We start from the raw sequence: 22,259 nt of genomic DNA on the forward strand, positions 1-22,259 counted from the left end.
TTCTCATGAATGCGTACTTACAGTGTTGCTGCCACCAATTGGTAAAAAGGGGAATTTAAATCTTGAATTAGTATCAATTATTATTTTTTCTGTTTCAGTTCTGGACCATGTGAGGTGGGGGGGTGGGGGGTTAGTTAGGGGGCCAGAGACTATGTTAGAGGGGCCAATTACTTTCTGCCCAAATGTGCATTGTGGGCATTAAGAGGAAACAGTCGATATTCAGTAGAATTTAACAATTTATTTATGCAGTTTTCAGTCTAAAAACCCCTTAAAATGGTCCGACTGGAAAATGTGGGTTATTTGGTGTGCAGCTTTGTCGCCGTGTGTTCGCAAGAGTAAGGTGACTCACTCATTAGGGGGGCCGTAGGGGGGCCACAAGTAATGCAATTTAAGACAGAAGATGCGGGCCATATAAAATCCGACCTCGGGCCGTGATTGGCCCGCGGGCCGGACTTTGGACATGCCTGCTCTAGCCGATACTACAGCCAAACAGGCTGCTCAAGGTCTGCTGGTTGCAGACAATCTCTCCTTTCCTTCTACTGATACATTTACCCCAATGGAGCATCCACTTTTGACACACGTTTTGGATATTACCTACCAATAAGCACACCCTGTACACGATGCAAGATGATTTGACCTTTTGGGCCAAACATAACTGTTCTCCTGGTTCTGATGGAATTATTCGTGATTCTGACTCGCGTATTGCATTACCTTCCTCTGTTATGCCATTCCTCGTGCAACACTTTCATGGAGTGTCTCACGTGTCAAAGAGGGGTGTAGTAGGGCTAATTGAACAGCAGTTTTGCATTCAAAAAGTGAGTTCATCTACATCTTTGCTTCTAAGTTAATGTCTAACTTGTGCCAGAGTAAAAAATACAACTACATGTGGTAAACACGATTCTTTACCTTTACCAGAGCAGCCTTTTACACACTTGCAAATTGAGTTTACACACATGCCATTTTCCAGATTCTCCAAATGGGTTGAAGCCTTTCCCACTGCTACAGAAAAGGCTGAGACTGTGGTGAAAATATTGACACAGGAAATCTTTCCTAGATATGGACTTCCTATATGTATTGACAGTGACCAGGGTACTCCATTTACTTCTAGGGTTACTCAGAAGTTATGTAAATACCTGCAGGTTATTAGGATGCCTGTTGTAGCTGGTGAACGTGCCCTGGGTTCCCAGCGAAGCAGGCGTTACAGAGCTCAGAAAACAAAGGCATTAAGTAGTAGTTCCACTAATTAGGGCTGATCACCCGCAGCTGTGGGCTGGCTTACTTAAGCCACGCACTTACTTAAGATCACCCGCATCTATGAGCTTGCCTAACTGAACCTTTAACTTTCCCTTTTCTTTCAGATCAGTGAATTTCTGCTGCTGCGTCCATAAGCGAAGTGTCCGCCGATTGCTACCTACACTAGTCACCGCTGTGCTGGGGCTAGTTTTTCAGCGGAGGTTTTTATCCCCGCCTTAGTGCATTTAAGTATTATTATCATTAGGTTCTTAAACCGCTGGGTGGCGACTCCGTAAAACTTGTGGCTGTTCCGCCGACATCCCTGGTTCGAATCCGCATCTGAGAGCTTGCTTAAACTGAACCTTTGACTTTCTCTCTTATTTCAGATCGGTGTGCTTCTGCTGCTGCGTCCATAAGCGAAGTGTCCGCCGATTGATATCTACACTAGCCTACCGCTTTGCTGGGGCTAGATTTCAGCGGAGATTTTCTCCCCGCGTCTGTTCACTGTAGCGCCTTCAGTGCCTGCATGCTCTCACTCACCCGCGCTTCATTAGCGTGGTGGTAACCCTCCCGGCTCTTACCTTGAAGACTGGGGTTCGTGTCCTGCGTTCTTCATTTTTCCCCTTTCCCTCTGCGTTTGAGTCCTCTTTTCTACCCACGTAACACAGGTCAATTGGCATTTTCACATTCCTTATTATCCTCAATCATCTGGAATGGTAGAAAGAATGAACCGATCTATTAAAGAAAGATTAACTAAGGCCATGTTAGAGACAGGTAAGAATTGGGTTGATTTGTTACCTGCTGTGTTAGCTGAAATCAGAATGACTCCAAGTTCAACCACTAAACTCTCTCCATTCGAGGTCATCTTTGGCAAACCATTTCCTTGTCTGTTGGTAAAGGGAACTAACAAACTTTTCTCTGCAGGTGACTTGGATATGCTGACTTGTGATTATGCTGCAGCGTTGGTTGAAAAATTGTCTAATATACATACTAAAGTTTCTGTCTCTCTGCCTATTCCATCAGATAACCCAACACACCCATATCAACATGGTGATTTAGTTTTAGTGAAGTCTCTAAATCCTAGGAAGGTTGGAGAAGCTGCTTATGGGCCGCCTACTACCGTGCTTGCTGTGACGCACAGGGGTTTTGACAGGATTCACAGCCTCAGTGAATACTCACATTAATACCTCATGCCTTGTTTGTCACGCTCTTTCCCAAGATTGGGAAGCTGTTCCTTTAAACTCTTCCTTTCTAAGACAATATCAGTCACAGTCCCACACTTGTTTGGTACCTTCAGAGGTCTTGTTTCTGCTAAACCTAAATAATGCTTTATTTAATACTGACTTTTTATTTTTAGTAATACTCTTAAGTGATTTCACTAATCCATCCACCCCTGATACTTTTACTGGGCTTTTTCATGTAAGACCAGTTCAAGGATCAGTGTGCCTGTGTGCTCAACCTGGCATAGTTACTATAAATGGCACAAAATATAGACGTCGCCTTATAGGCCACACTTTATGTGCAGTGAATGTTACAATCTTAGGTCCTTAGGTGGGCCTGGGTAACTAATGCTTCAGGCAAGATAACTGGAGCTCCTATTGTAGAGGTTCCCCCAGCCTTTAGAATCTCCACTGCCATGTGGGTTTGTGGAACTAATGCCCACTTACGACTCCCCACAATGACTCACAAAGGTATTGTCTGGCATTTATGGCATGGATGGTGCACCCCTGCTGTGGTGATGCCAGGGGCCTCTGTATACCGTGCTATTAAAATTATACCCCATAAAGTTAAATGTTCAACAGAAAGCATGCCTTCAGGTTTCAATGGTTACCGCCTCACTGACCCTTGGACAACTCCAGGTGAAAGGATAGGCCTATCAATCATTCCAAATATAGGTATCACCTGGACAGTGCGCAAAATTAATGCTGTGGCATGACAGGTCCTCACTCTTGCTAACCAGACAGAGCAGGCCCTTACCCTAATTAATGAAGCAATGAGCTCCCTTAGGCAAGCTATTCTACAAAATAGATTGGCCCTAGATTTACTCCTTGCAGAGAAAGGAGGTGTATGTAAAGTCCTGAATTCCTCATGTTGTTTTTAAGTGCCTGATTATCATCAAAATGTTTTCGATATTATTCAACATATGAAGGACTCTATTTCTGTTCCAGTCCTTGCTGATGACTCTTGGTATAAATGGTTCACTAATCTATTTGGAGGCTCGGGTCCTTGGATTTTTTTCCTCCTTCATACCCATTCTGCTAATCATACTGTGTATTCTCCTATTTGGACCATACCTTCTACACTGCATCCAAAACTCTGTTATGAATCTCATTCCCAGGCCAAGAAACAATTTCATTATTTAGATCAGGCCTTTTGGGCCTGAAAAATGGGAACTGATAGATAGAATAAAAAAGTGTTCATAAACTTTTGGCATTTGTCCTTCTCTTTTGACCTCTGTGTTGCAACAGAGTTACACATCCCAGCAATAGTTAACCATAGCACCTATTTATATAGGTTTTTTGTGTGTTCTCTAATCCCAGCTCCCTAACCATTAACTTAGCTTTGGGCTATCTCACCATTAAAATTCAACTAAGTTTAGGCATAGGCTCACATTTCTCATGCAGACACAGACTATATAAGCCTGCTTCATATACCTAATAAATTGGAAGACTTATTATAAGTGTGTGTGTGTTTAAGTCTCTCCCAGTGTACACTTAAGAATTCAAAGGCTTGTTTTCTCATATTCAGTAAACGACACTGGAGTAGAAGATCTGAGCAGCAAGATTTTCTTCAAAAGAACTTGATGTTCTAACAGGGTCTGAAACAACTACCCGGATATTTAAATGGCTTAATCTAAGCTACAATCCCTGTGTAGCAGTAAGATGCTGCTGTGGAATTACAGCTTTGATGTGTTAGGTAAGTTCTCTTGTGCTGTCCTATAGCCGTTGATCTTTCAGTCAGGTGAAGTTTACAAAAGAAAAAACTTGTGATTGGGTCTTTAACGGACAAGTGTATGTTTCAAGGAGCATTTTGTAGAGAATAAGAACAGAAGGCAAGACATGGTCCCTAATTAAATGCTACTGAACATGGATGCTGGGGCTTGAACCCAGGACCTCATACATGCAAAGCATGCGCTCTACCACTGAGCTACATCCCCGACTTGTGCTTCCCAGGATAAACCTCCAGCGGGTACGAGAGTCTTTGCAAAAAGAGAAGCAGAAGCTCTACTTTTACAGCATTTAGCAGACGCTTTTATCCAAAGCGACTTACACAATGAGCAACTGAGGGTTAAGGGCCTTGCTCAGGCACCCAACAGTGGCAACTTGGTGGTTAGGTACTGGGCTTGAACCGGGAACCTTCTGTTTACTAGTCCAGTACCTTAACCACTGAGCTATCACTGGCCCTAGCCCTAACCTCTAGCCTCTGTCAAGTGAGGGATTGCAGATTTAACAGCACACTTGCATAGTCTTCTGTGGTAGCGATTAAGAACTGGCTCTCTGAACCGGTTGGCTCCAAAAGACATTAAACACTCGGTTAACAAGCTCCATCATGTCATGCAAGCCAATAGAAAGTCCCATCCAAAACTCATCTAACTCCTGTACCTTTGCTCAGTCAGCTGGGTGAAGTTTAAAACAAGCTTGTGATTGAGTCTGACTAAGTACCTGGATATTTCAAGGGATTGTGACACTCTGGAGCTCATACATGCAAAGCATGCGCTCTACCACTGAGCTACATTCCCCCAGAACTGGCGACAATGCAGGTACAGGACTCTTTGCAAAAACAAAAAGAGACCCATGACCAGGTATCTCTAGCCTCTAGCAGGCAGGGGATTGCAAATTTAAAGGCACACTTGCAGAGTAATCTGTGGTAGCTGTTAAGAATTGGCTCTGCAAGCCAGTTGGCTCCAAAACACATTAAACACTCAGTTAACAAGCTGCACCGTGTCAATAAAGCAAATGGAAAAGCTGGCCAAAAATAACCAAACCTCTGGCCCTTTTGCCCAATTAGTTAGGTAAAGATTAAAACTGATTTGTGAATGGGTCTGGAACAACTACCCGGATATTTGAATGGTTTAATCTAAGCTACAATCCTTGTGTAGCAGTAAGATGCTGCTGTGGAATTACAGCTTTGATGTGTTAGGTAAGTTCTCTTGTGCTGTCCTATAGCCGTTGATCTTTCAGTCAGGTGAAGTTTACAAAAGAAAAAACTTGTGATTTAATCTTTATCTTTAAGTGTATGTTTCAAGGAGCATTTTGTCTGTGACATTAAAAACAAAGCACGAATAAGACACACTCTGGGAATGAGCCGTGAGCTTTGGTTTCCGAGAGCGACGCCTTAGCCCATGGCAGTGGTAGCACAGCAAAGAAAGGTCACACACTGAAAAATTTCCCTGTGCACGAGTAAGCACTGGAATGTGTGCTTGAAAGTGCTAATTCTTAAAGCTATCGGGTGTGGAAGCAAACTTGAAGTTTGTTTCAAGTGAGTGAAACAACAAGCTGGAGATGCAGGGGATTGAACCCTGGACCTCATACATGCAAAGTATGCACTGTACCACTGAGCTACATCCCCTTTTCTGATATGGTAGGATTGCTGTGGCTCTATAGCTCAATAAGACCGGCAGGCAAAACATGGTCCCTAATCAAAAAGCTTTTGAATGGAGATGCTGGGGTTTGAACCCAGAACCTCATACATGCGAAGCACACGCGCTACCACTGAGCTACATCCCCGAAAACAAGCTTGTGATTGATTCTGACTAAGTACCTGGATATTTCAAGGGATTGTGACACTCTGGAGCTCATACAGGCACGGCATGCAGTACCTCTAAGCTGCCATCCCTATGTAGAGGAAATGTGCTGGTGTGGAAGCACAGCATTAATGTGGTAAATAAGACCTGCAAGGGAAATTAGGAAAAGAGTTGTGATTCTTAAATTAGCCTAGAGGGAATGTGAACTAGAGCATATTGGTCATGTTTTAAAATGAGAGCATGCATGTTAAAGGCACGAACGGGGATTGAACCCGTGATCTTCGGTTTACGAGACCGACGCCTTACCACTTGGCCATCGCGCCACTCCAGATAACTGGCAAAAAGTTGAAAAAACGTTCTTGTGCAAAAGTAACAACTGGAAGCTGAGCACATTCTTAAAGTTCAAGAGTAACAAGCAGAACGCCAGCTTGATAGTGATTGTTCTTAAAGTCATCGGCTTTAGAAACACACTTGACCATAGTTTTTAACCTGCTTTCACCCTTGTCTGTTTTAATCTTTACCTAACTAATTGGGCAAAAGGGCCAGGGGTTTGGTAACTTTTGGCCAGCCTTCTCTGGCCTTCTCTAACTAGCAGGTACTCTTGACCTCACTTGTTTGTTAGTTTAAGTCCAAAAGTGGGTGTGGACCATACGGGGATCGAACCCGCGACCTTGGCGTTATTAGCACCACGCTCTAACCAACTGAGCTAACCGGCCTGTGCACAAACGGCAGGGCATAGACCCACATACCCGATTCTACACTGACAGCCCTTCAGTTATGGAGCTGCCACACAGAAACGATGGAGAGCTTTACTGTTGTTGAGCAGAACAGATCATTGTGTGAGATGACTGAGGTTCATGTATTTTTCTTTTAAGAATAAATAAAAGCTGATGCTTTTAACCTCATACTTTCCTAATACTTTTATTCTACATGGTCTTAATTTCTTTTAGTCCTCTGCCATGTGCAGTGCAAGAATTCACTAAATTACACAGCAGTTCTCTTTTTTCTTGACAAAATTGACAAAATTTTATTGATAAAATTTATTGTAACCATTTATAAAGATCATGCCACGTTCATTAGGTGAAATGAAGCCAGAATTAAAGATGGTAGAAGAACAGGGTGATATTCTTACTTTCTGTGATTAAATTACTCAGGTTAGAAAGTCCTGATACACAGCACATGCTCACCTGACTCTCAGCCATGCTAGCTTTAATCATTAAAGTGGGTGTGACCCTGATTCTGAATCATTCTCGTACCCGTCTGATTCCTGCTGATTTAGACGGATTAAACTGGTGTTACAGAGACGAGAACTGATCCCCTCCCCTCCTGGAGTATAGTGGTAATGATAATTCACCTCGCTCTCGACTGTTTCTTCTTCTCTCTCAGTCAGGTTCTGAATGGCGCTGATCCACGCCCGTCTACCTGCCTCACAGTCGGCCTGGAACGTACAGCTCCTGTACACACACGGTGATAGATACAGATTATATAGGATGCAGACAGATAGACAGTTTGAGTAGATAGATAAACAGATAGATAGACAGACAGACATTCAGACAGACAGATGGATAGACAGATAGATAAATAGTCTGTCTATCTACCTGTCTGTCTGTCTATTGATCATCTGTCTGTCTGTCTGTCTCTGATGATTATAGATCTGGACTTACCTTGTGGGCGTGACCACCCGGAAGCAGAAGCGTAGCCCGGTGTCCTCGCAGCTCTGGACCGAACAGCGCTGCAGGTCTTCAGCCAGCACCGTGAAGTCATGCTGGGGGAATAGAACATAAAACCTTCTCATTTATACAGTCAATGATATAAACGCCGGTGAAATCGTCCCAGACTTAAACATGATGGGGCGGTGTGGGACACAGCCCGGCACAGAAGTCAACCTCTGCTGTGATGCGCCCAAAAGATGAGGGTGCATTATGGGTCCAGGAGAGAGCTGATTTAGATCATGTAAAGTCATGTGACCTACCTTAAACCTCTTCTTGTAGAGAAGCTGATTGTTGTGTATGATGAACCACCGCCTGCAGAGATCAAACGCATCGTTTATATATATATAATATTGAGTGTATATATATATAATATTGAGTGTGTATATATATATATATAAATCCTAATATAAACACTAAGCATCAGTTTACAGACCTGTTCCAGGTTTTAAACACACTCCTGGTCCTCTTAAACAGAAACCCCTCCATCAGGAGCACTTCCTCGGCCCCCGTGCCGCCCCCGTGACCCGGGTCGCCCCCGGAGGACGCCCGGGGAGGTGCCCCACAACACAGCACACGCAGAAACCTCTGTCTCAGAGAAGCAGCCATCGTAAATGAGGAGAAAATCTAAATGCTGCTCCTGAAGAGCACAGGTCCACATTGTGATGTCACAGCGTTCCGAGGGAGCAGAGTGAATTTACCTTTACCATATATGGGCATGACTGGATTCATGTGACTGCACATATACTGACTTGATTTCCACTGTGGGACGGCTTCTGGAGGATACTGGGTTCGATTCCCGGGTGAAGTTTGCATGTTCTCCCCATGTCCTGGGGGTAACGGAGTACCCTAGGTATAAGTGTGTTTGTTTACGTTTGTCTGGCAACCTGTCCAGAGTGGTTTGTTAATTCCACCCAGTGAATCACACCCCATACCATGACACACCCTGGTACTGACACACCACCATACCATGATACACCCTGGTACTGACACACCCCCATACCATGACACACCCTGGTACTGGTACTGACACACAGTCCTCCCGTCTCCTGGCTGCTTCGCTTCTGTGCACATGCGCACTGCAAAGTGCAGACTGAACTGCGCATACTCGACCTTTCCAGGCGGAGGACTTATTAGAAGCGTAACTTTTTCTGAGTAGGTAAGTAATTTCACTTGTTCACATTTGTTTGTTGTTTCCTTAGTCGCACCTGCTTTTCATATGCCAGTTTTTTGTCATTGGTATAAAGACTGAAGAGAAGGGGTGAAAGCACACAGCCTTGTGGTACACCAGTACTTAGGTTCCGCTGGTCTGAAGTGTGTTTTCCTAGCCGTACCTGCTGTGTCCTATTTGTCAGAAAGTCCATGATCCACCGGCAGATGGCATCCGGCACTGACAGCTGGGACAGTTTGACCTGCAGCAGCTCTGGCACTATGGTGTTAAAAGCCGAGCTGAAGTCCACAAACAGAACTCGAACGTAGGTCCCAGGACTGTCGAGATGCTGTAGCATGAAGTGCAGGGCCACGTTGACTGCATCATCGACAGATCTATTTGCTCTGTATGCAAACTGCAGGGGATCCAGTAAAGAATTTGTGATGGTCTTCAGGTAGGCTAGGATCAAGCGTTCGAAGACCTTCATGACTACAGATGTCAGGGCTACAGGTCTGTAATCATTCAGTCCAGAAATGTTCGTTTTTTTGGGGACTGGTATGATGGTCGATGTTTTGAAGCATGAAGGAACAGAGCAAAGTTCTAATGATCTGTTAAAAATGTGAGTGAAGGTGGGTGCCAGTTGATTGCTGCAGTGCTTAAGGGTGGATGGAGAGATTCCGTCTGGGCCAGGAGCTTTTCTCACCTTTTGTTTCTTAAACAGTCTGTTAACGTCCCGCTCGTTGATGGTTAAAGGAGCCGGGGACAGAGGTGAGAGAACCAGGGTGGAGGAGGAGGATGAAGAATTGGCTGAGAAAGGCTGAGAATTGTCCTTATTGTATTCGAATCTGCAGTAGAACTCGTTCAGGTCGTTGGTGAGTTGACGGTCATTCAGGAGAAGGGGGGTCTTTCGCACCTTGTAGTTAGTGATCTCTTCGAGGCCCCTCCAGACTGAAATTGGGTCGTTAGCAGCAATCTGGCTTTTCAGCTTTTCTGAATATTCCTTTTTTGCTGATCGGATACCTTTCTCCAGCTTGTATTTGGCCTCTTTGTAGAGAACTCTATCTCCACTCCTGAATGCTGACTCCTTTTCCCTCCGAAGCTATCTGAGTTCAGCCGAGAACCATGCTTTATTGTTGCCGTATTTTACCCGTGTTGTAGTAGAAATACAGCTGTCCTCACAGAAACTGATGTATGATGCTACAGTGTCTGTATATTCATCCAAGCTGTCCGTCGCCTCCTCAAAAACAGACCAGTTTGTGGATTCAAAGCAGTCCTGTAGTATTTCGATGTCTTCGCTGGTCCACTTCTTCACTGTTGTAATGACAGGCTTGTTAGTTTTGAGTCTCTGCCTGTATGTGGGAATGAGGTGAACGAGATTGTGGTCGGAATGTCCGAGAGCCGCACGCGTGACGGAGCGATAGGCATTTTTGTGTAGCAATGATCCAGAATGTTTCCTTCTCTTGTGGCACAGGTGACATGTTGCTTGTATTTCGGCATTTCTTTGGTAAGATTTGAGTTGTTAAAGTCTCCCAGGATGATGAGCAGTGAGTCCGGGTTCTCCCTTTCTACTTTCATTATCTGATCGGCCAGCAGTTTCTGCGCATCTCTCATACACGCATCCGGCGGAATGTAAACAACGACCAGAATGAATGAAGAAAACTCTCTGGGAGAGTAGAACGGTCTACAGTTAATGAAAAGTGATTCTAGATGAGGAGTGCATGATTTTAACAGTACCGTTGCATCTTTACACCAGCGTTCATTGATGTAAAAGCACAGTCCTCCTCCTCTTGTTTTGCCACTGAGCTCCGCGTCTCTGTCCGCTCGGTGCAGCTGAAAGCCGGGGAGATGCAGCGCGCTATCCGGGGTCAGCTCCGAAAGCCAAGTCTCCATAAAGCAGAGCGCAGATGTATTTGAAAAGTCCCTGTTAGTTTGGTTGAGCAGGAGTAGTTCTTCCAGTTTGTTGTGCAGAGATCGCAGATTGGAGAGGAAAAAAGAAGGTAAAGGTGTTCGGACTCCACGTCGCCTCATCTTTACGAGCGCTCCGGCTCGTCTGCCTCTCCGCCGCTTTCTTGCCAGGTTGAGTAGAGCCAGCGCACCTGTTGTGAGGATTTCCAAAAACTCTGAAGGATTTTGAGAAAACTCCAGAATAAAAGTTGGTGAAACATTGTCTCTGAAGGTCAGTAACTGTTCTTTGCTCCAACTGACCGAGTTTGATGCACAATAAATAACATTAACAAACAAAAAACAACACAAAACATAGAGAGCTCTCACCGAGGCAGCCATCTGCAGCGCCATCCTACCCGCCATCTTTATTCATCAATAAAGAAACACTCCTGCTGTCTCCCGACACCTCAGTTGGTCTTGGTCAGTTGGTCGCCTCCATGATAAGAAAACACCTTAACTACCACAATAGTATTTATTTATTTTTAAATGTAATTTCAGTTCAGTCTGTATTAGGATTTATATGAACTGGGTTTTATGCACTAGAACAGTGGTTCTCAAACTGTGGTACGCGTACCACTGGTGGTACGTGAAGCAGCATGAGGTGGTACGCCAGATAATCTCGGAAAAGTAATTACATGCACCGAAAAAATAAATCATTTAATAATTATAAATAAAAAAATATGAAACAAAATGTGTAAATTACTAATAAAGTCTGTTTCAAAGTTCTTATAATTCTGTTTTAATAAAATCAGTTTAATTAAAACGAATGTGTTTTTAAAAATATTCGGGGCTACGCAGACACCGTACTTCATTACGTTTATACTTCAAGTTCGCGGTTTCCATCTCAAAATTTCCGAAACGCTTTTGTCAGAGCAGATCTGCGTTTGAATCTCACTGATCTCGTTCCTGACATCACAAGGCTGCTCCGCTAAACACGCGCACTCACTGTAACGGTCAGTGGTAACTGCATATATACTAGTGATGAGTCGTTTATGAACGATCCGATTCCGGTTCTTATCGACTGTAATCCACCCATTCAGCTTCGCATCAGTAGAGGGAATTAATCATAACTCGTAATAAGAGCTGCACTTTCAGTATCACGGAGAGCGAGTGAGACACACACACACACTTACATTCACATACACTAACACCACACACATAAACACACACTCGCACGCATGCATACTCATACACACTCATACATACACACACACACACAGAGCTAGTAGTATAATGACAAAAAATTGAGAAATAAACTATAAACTTGTTTAATTGTGTTAAATCTGGTTATTTCATTGTGCTTATGTTTTAAAGCAGAAACAAACAGTCGCATCTCTGCACAAAAGAGGATTTTTCTGAAACTTAATGAAATGCAACCACAGTATGTCTCTTCCCTGTGGTTTTTTCTCCTTTTGAAATAAATCTTTTTTTCTCATTTAAGTGTTGTTTGAATTAGGAATACATTTAAGGCAAGCTAGCAACATTTTATTTTAATATCGGGGGTGTCTTATAGTTTACCTAGTAGCGTCTCCCGGAGAACGAAGAGCCATTTTTTGAACGGCTCTTTAAAAGGAACCGAGCCAAAAGATCCGACTCCCTTCAAGAAGCCATAATTCCCATCACTAATATATATACACACACACCTAATTAATGTGTGCCATATGTGGTTCTGTGATGAGAAACATACAGTGCCTTGCAAAAGTATTCAGCCCCCTTGAACTTTTCAACCTTTTGCCACATTTCAGGCTTTAAACATAAAGATATGAAATTGTAATTTTTTGTGAAGAATCAACAACAAGTGGGACACAATCGTGAAGTGGAACGAAATTTATTGGATATTTTAAACTTTTTTTAGAAATAAAAAACTGAAAAGTGGGCGTGCAATATTATTCAGCCCCCTTGCGTTAATACTTTGTAGCGCCACCTTTTGCTGCGATTACAGCTGCAAGTCGCTTGGGGTATGTCTCTATCAGTTTTGCACATCGAGATACTGAAATTTTTGCCCATTCTTCCTTGCAAAACAGTTCGAGCTCAGTGAGGTTGGATGGAGAGCGTTTGTGAACAGCAGTTTTCAGCTCTTTCCACAGATTCTCGATGGGATTCAGGTCTGGACTTTGACTTGGCCATTTTAACACCTGGATAAGTTTATTTGAGAACCATTCCAATGTAGATTTTGCTTTATGTTTTGGATCATTGTCTTGTTGGAAGATAAATCACCGTCCCAGTCTCAGGTCTTTTGCAGACTGCAACAGGTTTTCTTCCAGAATGGTCCTGTATTTGGCTCCATCCATCTTCCCATCAATTTTAACCATCTTCCCTGTCCCTGCTGAAGAAAAGCAGGCCCAAACCATGATGCTGCCACCACTATGTTTGACAGTGGGGATGGTGTGTTCAGGGTGATGAGCTGTGTTGCTTTTATGCCAAACATAACGTTTTGCGTTGTGGCCAAAAAGTTCGATTTTGGTTTCATCTGACCAGAGCACCTTCTTCCACATGCTTGGTGTGTCTCCCAGGTGACTTTTTATAGATATCTTTGAGAAATGGCTTTCTTCTTGCCACTCTTCCATAAAGGCCAGATTTGTGCAGTGTACGACTGATTGTTGTCCTATGGACAGATTCTCCCACCTCAGCTGTAGATCTCTGCAGTTCATTCAGAGTGATCATGGGCCTCTTGGCTGCATCTCTGATCAGTCTTCTCCTTGTTTGAGCTGAAAGTTTAGAGGGACGGCCGGGTCTTGGTAGATTTGCAGTGGTCTGATACTCCCTTCATTTCAATATGATCGCTTGCACAGTGCTCCTTGAGATGTTTAAAGCTTGGGAAATCTTTTTGTATCCAAATTCGGCTTTAAACTTCTCCACAACAGTATCTCGGACCTGCCTGGTGTGTTCCTTGGTCTTCATGATGCTCTCTGCGCTTTAAACAGAACTCTGAGACTATCACAGAGCAGGTGCATTTATACGGAGACTTGATTACACACAGGTGGATTCTATTTATCACCATCAGTCATTTAGGTCAACATTGGATCATTCAGAGATCCTCACTGAACTTCTGGAGTGAGTTTGCTGCACTGAAAGTAAAGGGGCTGAATAATATTGCACGCCCCACTTTTCAGGTTTTTATTTCTAAAAAAAGTTTAAAATATCCAATAAATTTCGTTCCACTTCACAATTGTGTCCCACTTGTTATTGATTCTTCACAAAACCACTGCACTAGAAGATGGTGGGATAATTAAACGTAAATATGAGTATTTCTTTTAACAAAGGAGTTTAGCTACCACTAATCTGGTCTATAGATAAACACAAAGAACAAAGACTCATGATGATAGAACAATGCAACACTGTTCAGTCCACAGCCCTCCATTCACACCTTCTCATGTACATTCTGGTTGAGGACGGTTCATTATTTGATAAGTGGAAATCATCTAAAGACTAGAATTTAGTGTAGACCTAGAAGTGTTAAAGTAAGAGACTATTCATTTATGAAAACTTAGCAAACACCATAAAGACCAGGGTAAAATTCTTCCACTTGAAAGTAAAAGTTGTTCTGTGTTTATTAAAGTAGATTAAACTTGAATAATGAACAAAAACAGATTCAGATCTGAGGTTGGTACATTACACCCCATTACTTTTGATGATTAATAATCATATTCAGACCATACATTTGATAATTGAAGTAGAACAGTTCTAGAAAAAGAAAACCATACAGCTTTACATCCTGTGTGAATGTGCTGGTGTTGTTAGAGAGAATAATGCACAAAAAATACTTTCCACACTTTTAACAGTGATGGAGTCTTTCTATGTGAGTTTGTTGATGTTGTTTAAGATTACTTTCATTAGCAAAATACTTTTTACACTCTGAGCAGTGATACGGCTTCTCTCCTGTGTGAATACGCTGGTGTTTTTGGAGGTTAACTTGTTGAGCAAAACTCTTTCCACACTCTGAGCAGTGATACGGCTTCTCTCCAGTGTGAACACGCTGATGTACTTTAAGGTCACTACTTTGAATAAAACCCTTTCCACACTCTGAGCAGTAATATGGCTTCTCTCCTGTGTGAATACGCTGATGTACTTTAAGACCATAACTGTAAGCAAAACTCTTTCCACACTTTAAGCAGTGATACGGCTTCTCTCCTGTGTGAATACGCTGGTGTTGTTGGAGGTTAACCTGTTGAGCAAAACTCTTTCCACACTCTGAGCAGTAATATGGTTTCTGTCCTGTGTGAATACGCTGGTGTTGTTTGAGATTACTCTGCACAGTAAAATTCTTTCCACACTCTAAGCAGTGATATGGCTTCTCTCCTGTGTGAATACGCTGGTGTTGTTTGAGATGACTCTGCTTAATAAAACTGTTTCCACACTCTGAGCAGTAATACGGTTTCTCTCCTGTGTGAATTCGCTGGTGTACTTTAAGAGCATTACTGTAAGTAAAACTCTTTCCACACTCTGAGCAGTGATATGGCTTCTCTCCTGTGTGAATGTGCTGGTGTTGTTTGAGATGACTCTGCTTAATAAAACTCTTCCCACACTCCGAGCAGTGATGAAAGTTCTTCATGTTTATGCTTTGATAAGAAACAAAGAAATAAGTAAATTATTTAGAAATACTTTTAGTACATTAATACCACAATAATATTAAACTCTTCACTTAGTAATAAAAACATAAAATTCACTTCACGTCTAAGTCTGATGTTCTTTACATCTAGTTTCTCATCCACTCCCAATAACAGTGCTGTACTAATACTTTTAACTTTTACTATAAACCTGTAAAACAACCTGTAAACAAAGCTACAAGAACTCGCTGTTTCTATCAAACATTACAAACTGTAAACAAAGCTGAAAATGTGACGCGTTTATATCAAAATGTTAGATTTAATAATGAATAAACTCTGAATCCGTTACAATCCACTGATTCATCGGTTCAATGAATCGGTTCATCAGTACTGAATCATGTGTGATGCTAACAGTTAGCGGAGCAGCTAATAGTTTGTTTGTTTAAATAAAACTGGAGTTAAAGCTCCTCAAATCCTCACAGTGATGTTTTATTATGAACTCTAGTTTTATTATTAATTAGAATGTGGTTATAATTAAATATAAGGGTTATAATTAAATACATATTTTACTTACAGATGAGGCTCTACAGTACAAACACAGCAGCTTCTTGTTCTTCTTATGATGTTTAATGGCGGTTGGCAGAACAACTTAAGACGCACCAGCGTCACCAACTGGACTGGAGTTGAACAGCAGCTTAGCAGTAAAACATCTTCATTAGCCCTGTATCTCTCAGCTACAGTGTTGGGGGGAACGCGGTACAGTCACGTGATTACTTTTTATCTGTAACGAAGTCATGTAACGCGTTATGTAATGACATTACAGTTACTGTGATGATTGATGATTCGTTTCCGAACGAACCGATTCTATTGAACGACTCTTTGAAATGAACTAAAAGAACCGAGTCGCTCCTCTAGCATAAGGACAAATAATTAAGCATTAAAATTGTTTAATGATGTTAAATCACACATTCACACCAGTAGAAGCTTAAAAATAACTCTACAAACCAACTACCCTGATAGCACATCTACATCTCAGAGACGCTTATGAGAGCTATCCGAGACCATGTAATAGAGCACTTATTCATCTGTAATACAGCTCCTAAATATCAGGCTTGGATGCTGAAATGGCGTTCAGACGCTGCATTCCAGACTTATGTGTACAGTATAGCTAAAATACAGCGTCTGAATGTAATTGAACGTGTGTGTGTGTGTGTGTGTGCACTCCCCTCTCATGTACTGCTTTAATAATAATAATAATAATAATAATAATTATAATAATAGATAATACAGATAATATATCTATAAACAACAGACATTATAATCAGTGGTAGTAACATTCTTATTTATTATTGTTCCTTGACACTCATTGAATTCATGAATCAAATTTTTTATATATGATAAATAAACATTAGAATATTAATCACGATGAACACAAATAACAAAACAAAAATAGCAATTAACTACTAAATAAAATAGAAATGAATGTCTCCTTCCTGGTGCCAGCCGCAAGGCAAGGCAAGGCAAGTTTATTTGTATAGCACCTATAATGTTATAAATGTATTTGATTATTTATAATGTTATAAATGTATTTGGTTATTTATAATGTTATAAATGTATTTGATTATTTATAATGTTATAAATGTATATGATTATTTATAATGTTATAAATGTATTTGATTATTTATAATGTTATAAATGTATTTGATTATAATGTTATAAATGTATTTATTATTTGTAATGTTATAAATGTATTTATTATTTATAATGTTATAAATGTATTTGATTATTTATAATGTTATAAATGTATTTGATTATTTGTAATGTTATAAATGTATTTATTATTTATTATGTTATAAATGTATTTGATTATTTATAATTTTATAAATGTATTTATTATTTATAATGTTATAAATGTATTTGTTTATAATGTTCGAAATGTATTTGATTATTTATAATGTTATAAATGTATTTGATTATTTATAATGTTCGAAATGTATTTGATTATTTATAATGTTCGAAATGTATGGGATTATTTATAATGTTATAATTGTATTGATTATTTATAATGTTATAAATGTATTTGATTATTTATAATGTTATAAATGTATTTGATTATTTATAATGTTATAAATGTATTTGATTATTTATAATGTTATAAATGTATTTGATTATTTATAATGTTATAAATGTATATGGCTTCCTCAGATTTGAGTGATTCCATATTTTTTTCCTCTACTTGATCTAAAAAAAAGCAATTGTGACTGACCACAACTATTATATTTGTTTCTTTTTTTATTGTTTCTTAATGCCAGAGGGTTGACAGTTTGAGAAATGATAGTTTTGTGGCATGTCTGTGATTTATTTTTTTTCTACAAAATTAAACAATTGAAAGAACATCTTCCAAGAGTGGTGATTCCATAATTTTTGCCAGGGGTTGTACACAAGCAACAAGCTGTAATTTATTTCTAGCACCACTAGATGGTGACGATGTCTGTACAACACTTTGAACTTCACTTTAAAAGTCAGTTGAATGTATTTTACTGTAGTAAGAATGAAAGTATCACCTGATCTTTGTCTCCTTGTGTAGCTTTGATGAAGAAAAAGCCGCTGGGTCAGTGTGTAACAGGAGGTTTGGAGTGAAGGTGGGTGTGTGTGGATAAAAGCTTCCAGCACCTGGTATTCCCAGGCGGTCTCTCATCCAAGTACAAACCAGACCTGACCCTGCTTAGCTTCCGAGATCGGGTGTTCTCAGGGTGGTGTGGCTTCTTATAGACGTCCGTCGTTCAGCCTTTCACTCCGCTGTGTGTCGTCTTTTACTTTCTCTGTTCTACACGCAGCTTTTCTAATAAAAGATCCTGAAACAGTGACAAAACACACAGAGAACCAAACACACCGCTCAGCTGCTGCTGCTGATCCTCTTTCACCTGCATTTAGTACAAAACACCACAACAAATCATCTGGATTCAACCTTTTCTTCACCATGTACCAGAAAAGTCGTTCACTGCTGCCTACAAAACCACACAAAACACTTTATACAGAAGAGCCTTTAACTCTTTTAATTTTATAAATAGATGAATAAGTAATTAACAGTTTAAAAAGCAAGTGTTTAGGTTCATTCATCATCTTAACACATATTACAAACTAATCAAGCTCGTCAAAAGTCACACATCTGTACCCATTCAACAAAATGTAATGTATTTCTAGCACTACTAGATGGGAATAGAATAGAATAGAATAGAATAGAATAGAATGCCTTTATTGTCATTGCACAGTGCACAACGAAATTTTTTGAGCATCTCCTTGACGGTACATGTATGTACACACAGACATATATATACACATGTATTTACAAAATAAACATATACACATCTAGATACAGAAATAAACGTGTGGTTTTAAGAACTTTCCAGAAAAGAAAAGAAGAAGAAGGTTATTGCACGGTCTCTATAAATTGCACATTATTTCCTAGGATGTAAAGTTTGATAGTTTAGTGTTTTTATGGCGGAGGGGTAAAAGCTTTTCAGGAGTCTGGAAGTACGGGCCTTGATACTCCTATAGCGCCTACCAGAGGGCAACAAGGAGAACAGGTTGCAACAAGGGTGAAATGAGTCCTTTATGATGTTTGTGGCCCGACGCAGGCATCGGGTTTTGTAAATGTTCTCTAGTGAAGGCAGCTCAGTGTTGATGGTTCTCTGAGCTGATTTGATTACCCTCTGAAGAGCCTTCTTGTCAGCCTCAGAGCAGCTGGCATACCACACCAGAATGCCATGGGTGAGTATGCTTTCCACCGTGCTGTGATAGAAGGACACCAGTAGCTGCTTGGACAGGTTGGCCTTTCTTAGTGTCCTTAAAAAGTAGAGCCGCTTCTGTGCTTTTTTCACTAGAGAGGTGGTGTTGGTGGTCCATGTGAGGTCCTGGGAGATGTGTGTGCCTAGGAATTTGAAATTAGACACTCTCTCTACTGTGTTTCCTCCGATGTCTAAGGGTGTAGGTTCCTCTCTCTGTCTCCTGAAGCTGATGACCATTTCTTTTGTTTTAGAGGTGTTGAGTGCCAGGTTGTTAATGGAGCACCATTCAAACAGTTTGAGGACTTCTTCCCTGTAGGCAGACTCATCTCCATTCTGTATTAATCCAATTACAGTGGTGTCATCTGCAAACTTGATGATTGAGTTTGTGCTGTGGGTTGGTGTACAGTCATGGGTGTAGAGGGAGTAAAGAAGAGGGCTCAGCACACAGCCCTGTGGAACTCCAGTACTCAGTGTCAGAACAGGGGAGAGATGGGCCCCCATCCTAACAGACTGTGGGCGGTTTGTTAAAAAGTCCTCAATCCACCTGCATGTGTGCTGGCTGACACCCAGGTTTAGCAGCTTGGATACCAGTCTGCTGGGAATAACTGTATTAAACGCAGAGCTGAAATCCACGAACAGCATCCTCACATATGTTCCCTGATGTTCCAGGTGAGTCAGTGCCACGTGGAGAGCAGTGTTGATGGCGTCTTCTGTTGACCTGTTGCCTTTGTAGGCAAACTGATGTTGGTCCAGGGTGGGCGGGAGTGAAGACTGTATGTGCTTCAGAACCAGTTTTTCAAAGCACTTCATCACCGTGGAGGTGAGAGCCACCGGTCTGAAGTCGTTCAGGCTGTTGATTGTGGCTTTCTTTGGAAGAGGCACAATGGTGGCAGACTTGAAACATTTAGGGACAGTGCAGTGGGACAGAGAGAGGTTGAAGATGTTTTTGAACACCTCTGCCAGTTGATATGCACAGTCCTTAAGTACCCTCCCTGAAATTCCGTCTGGGCCGGTCGCTTTCCTGGGGTTCACACTGCGGAGCACTCTCCTGACATCCTCTGTACTCACAGTAAGTGCTAGGCTGTCAGCAGTTTGCAGTGGTGCTGTCCTGTTCTCTGCTTCCTCCACTGCAACCCCCTCAAAGCGTGCAAAGAAATAATTCAGTTCCTCCACTAGTGAGTCACTGCTACTGGTGATTGTGTTTTTATTGCCTTTGTAGTTTGTGAGGTGGTGGATGCCTTCCCATGCATGCCGGGGGTTGCCATCACTGAAATGGCCCTCAATCTTCAGCCTGTACGCTGCTTTTGCGTCTTTGATGGCTCTCTTCAGGTTGGACCTGGCAGTGCTGTAAAGTTCGCCATTTCCCGACCTGAAGGCTGTGTTGCGGTCCCTCAGTCGGCACTTAACCTCCCTGGTCATCCATGGCTTGTTGTTTGGAAAGCATCTGATGCGCTTGTCAACAGTGACATTATCCACACAAGACTGTATGTAAAACAGGACAGTGGATGATGAACTCCACATGATTGATGAACTCCACATGATTTAATTTGGCTTTTTTTAGTTTAGCTAATAATAAATGCAGTACAAGGAGACCTTTGATTCACCTTAGAGTTATTTGATGATTTTTGTTGTAATATTATGTCATATTTATTTGTTCTTTCCTATGTACCAGAAAAGTCGTCATTGCTGCCTGCAACACCTTACAAACCACCTTTTCTTGCTGATGTGATATTGTAATAAATCCAAAATAAATAAATAAATGCCTTAGATGTCTGTTTCCTCTTTTCCAGCTCCTAACAACAAATTCCTGATGGTTTGGTTTTGGTTCAAAATCAGCTGATACTTTCATTCTTACTACAGTAAAACACATTAAACTGACTTTTAAAGGGAAGTTCAAAATGTTTTACAGACATGCTAGAAATAAATTACAGCTTGTTGCTTGGACACAGATTTGTGACTTTATGATTATTATTATTATTATTACTATTATTTTATTTTTATAATATATAAAAATGTTACGACTGTTTATGGCTCTTCTGTCCCAAGTGTTTTTGTAACGTGCTGTAGACCTGCAGTGGCGACTGTTTTTGGTATACAGGTAAGAAAAGGCTGAATGCAGGTGAAAATTTGTTATTTGGCAACCCAGCACTATGTAAATATTGGACAGAACACATGATGCTTTATTTTAACTTCAATTTGCCAAACTTAATGACCCTTCTGTAAATGGTTTAATGTGCACACTGCTGCTACTGGCTTGTTTTTCTTTTCTACAATGTAAGTTCAGACCTTCAGGTTCATGTTATTTGAGATCTCTACATAGATTTCTTCCTCATGTGCAGAAAGACGCAGTTCAGTTTGAGAAGCTCACAGCGGGAGAGCGAGTGAGTCTGCGCGTTCAAATGAATGAAATTAGTCGATTCTTTAATCCGGTTCTTTAAGTCGAACGACAGGAATAGACTCGAAAGAGTCGATTCACTAAGTTGATAGTACTCAGCAAAGAGCAGTTGGAAGCTGAAGGAGTCGATTCTTTTTGATGAAGTCAACATTTTATATGTTATACAAAATACGTAAAAGAGTCGGATCACTATCATTAGCTGTCATTTAAAAATACAGAGACAAACCATCTCATCTAATACAAAATAGAATAAAATAATGTATAACAGTATAATGATGCACCATACATACAGTGAAGCAAAACACAAAACCCCTAAACCTGTAAAAAGCTTCACTAACCATGAGCTTTTTGGATCTCATTAAAAAAAAAGTATTACAATCAAGTGACTTCTGTGTGATCATTAGTGACTTGTGATCTCCTGAAAAGGTGAACATCAAATCATCTGCTTCAGCATAACTCTCTCTTTTTTACCAGAACGATGCATTTTGGGTGTCTGTGTGTGACTGGTTAGATGAACTCCACTGGGGTGCCGCCCTTGGATGATCAGGATCAAAAAGCCTTAAAATCTTATTACATTAAATAAAAAATAAATAAACTCACTGAATATATGAAGGTGCATGAATGTTCATTTTCACAATAGCTGATTGCTACAACTTACAATTTCTTTAATAATAATTATTGCAGTAATCTGTCTTTTTAATAATTTTGTTTTTAATATTTTGTGTATAAAGTCAATTTTATGTACGTCT

General features: G+C 40.9%; 1 protein-coding gene, 4 non-coding genes and 1 pseudogene across 5 annotated transcripts; all 6 read right to left on the minus strand.

Moving 5' to 3' along the window:
- Positions 1-4,314: 4,314 nt before the first annotated feature.
- On the minus strand, positions 4,315-4,390 carry trnaa-ugc (transfer RNA alanine (anticodon UGC)). The gene has a single exon. It is a non-coding gene; the product is annotated as a tRNA-Ala (tRNA).
- A 1,340-nt stretch (positions 4,391-5,730) lies between these two features.
- Positions 5,731-5,802, minus strand: trnaa-ugc (transfer RNA alanine (anticodon UGC)). The gene has a single exon. It is a non-coding gene; the product is annotated as a tRNA-Ala (tRNA).
- Positions 5,803-5,888: 86 nt separating this feature from the next.
- trnaa-cgc (transfer RNA alanine (anticodon CGC)) lies at positions 5,889-5,960 on the minus strand. The gene has a single exon. It is a non-coding gene; the product is annotated as a tRNA-Ala (tRNA).
- A 268-nt stretch (positions 5,961-6,228) lies between these two features.
- On the minus strand, positions 6,229-6,300 carry trnat-cgu (transfer RNA threonine (anticodon CGU)). Its single transcript has one exon. It is a non-coding gene; the product is annotated as a tRNA-Thr (tRNA).
- Positions 6,301-7,033: 733 nt separating this feature from the next.
- Positions 7,034-8,295, minus strand: LOC134326213 (arf-GAP with coiled-coil, ANK repeat and PH domain-containing protein 2-like). The gene is made up of 4 exons (XM_063008398.1): positions 8,123-8,295; positions 7,950-8,001; positions 7,642-7,742; positions 7,034-7,431 (listed from the first exon to the last, which is right to left on the minus strand). Exons 1-4 carry the CDS (start codon positions 8,293-8,295, stop codon positions 7,194-7,196), a joined length of 564 nt encoding a protein of 187 aa, XP_062864468.1. The 3' UTR covers positions 7,034-7,193.
- A 6,002-nt stretch (positions 8,296-14,297) lies between these two features.
- The window catches only part of LOC134326214 (zinc finger protein 850-like), a 154,553-nt pseudogene continuing 146,591 nt past the window's right edge, over positions 14,298-22,259 (minus strand).

Source organism: Trichomycterus rosablanca, chromosome 14 (assembly GCF_030014385.1).
Source record: "Trichomycterus rosablanca isolate fTriRos1 chromosome 14, fTriRos1.hap1, whole genome shotgun sequence".
In the NCBI taxonomy this organism is placed as follows: domain Eukaryota; kingdom Metazoa; phylum Chordata; class Actinopteri; order Siluriformes; family Trichomycteridae; genus Trichomycterus; species Trichomycterus rosablanca.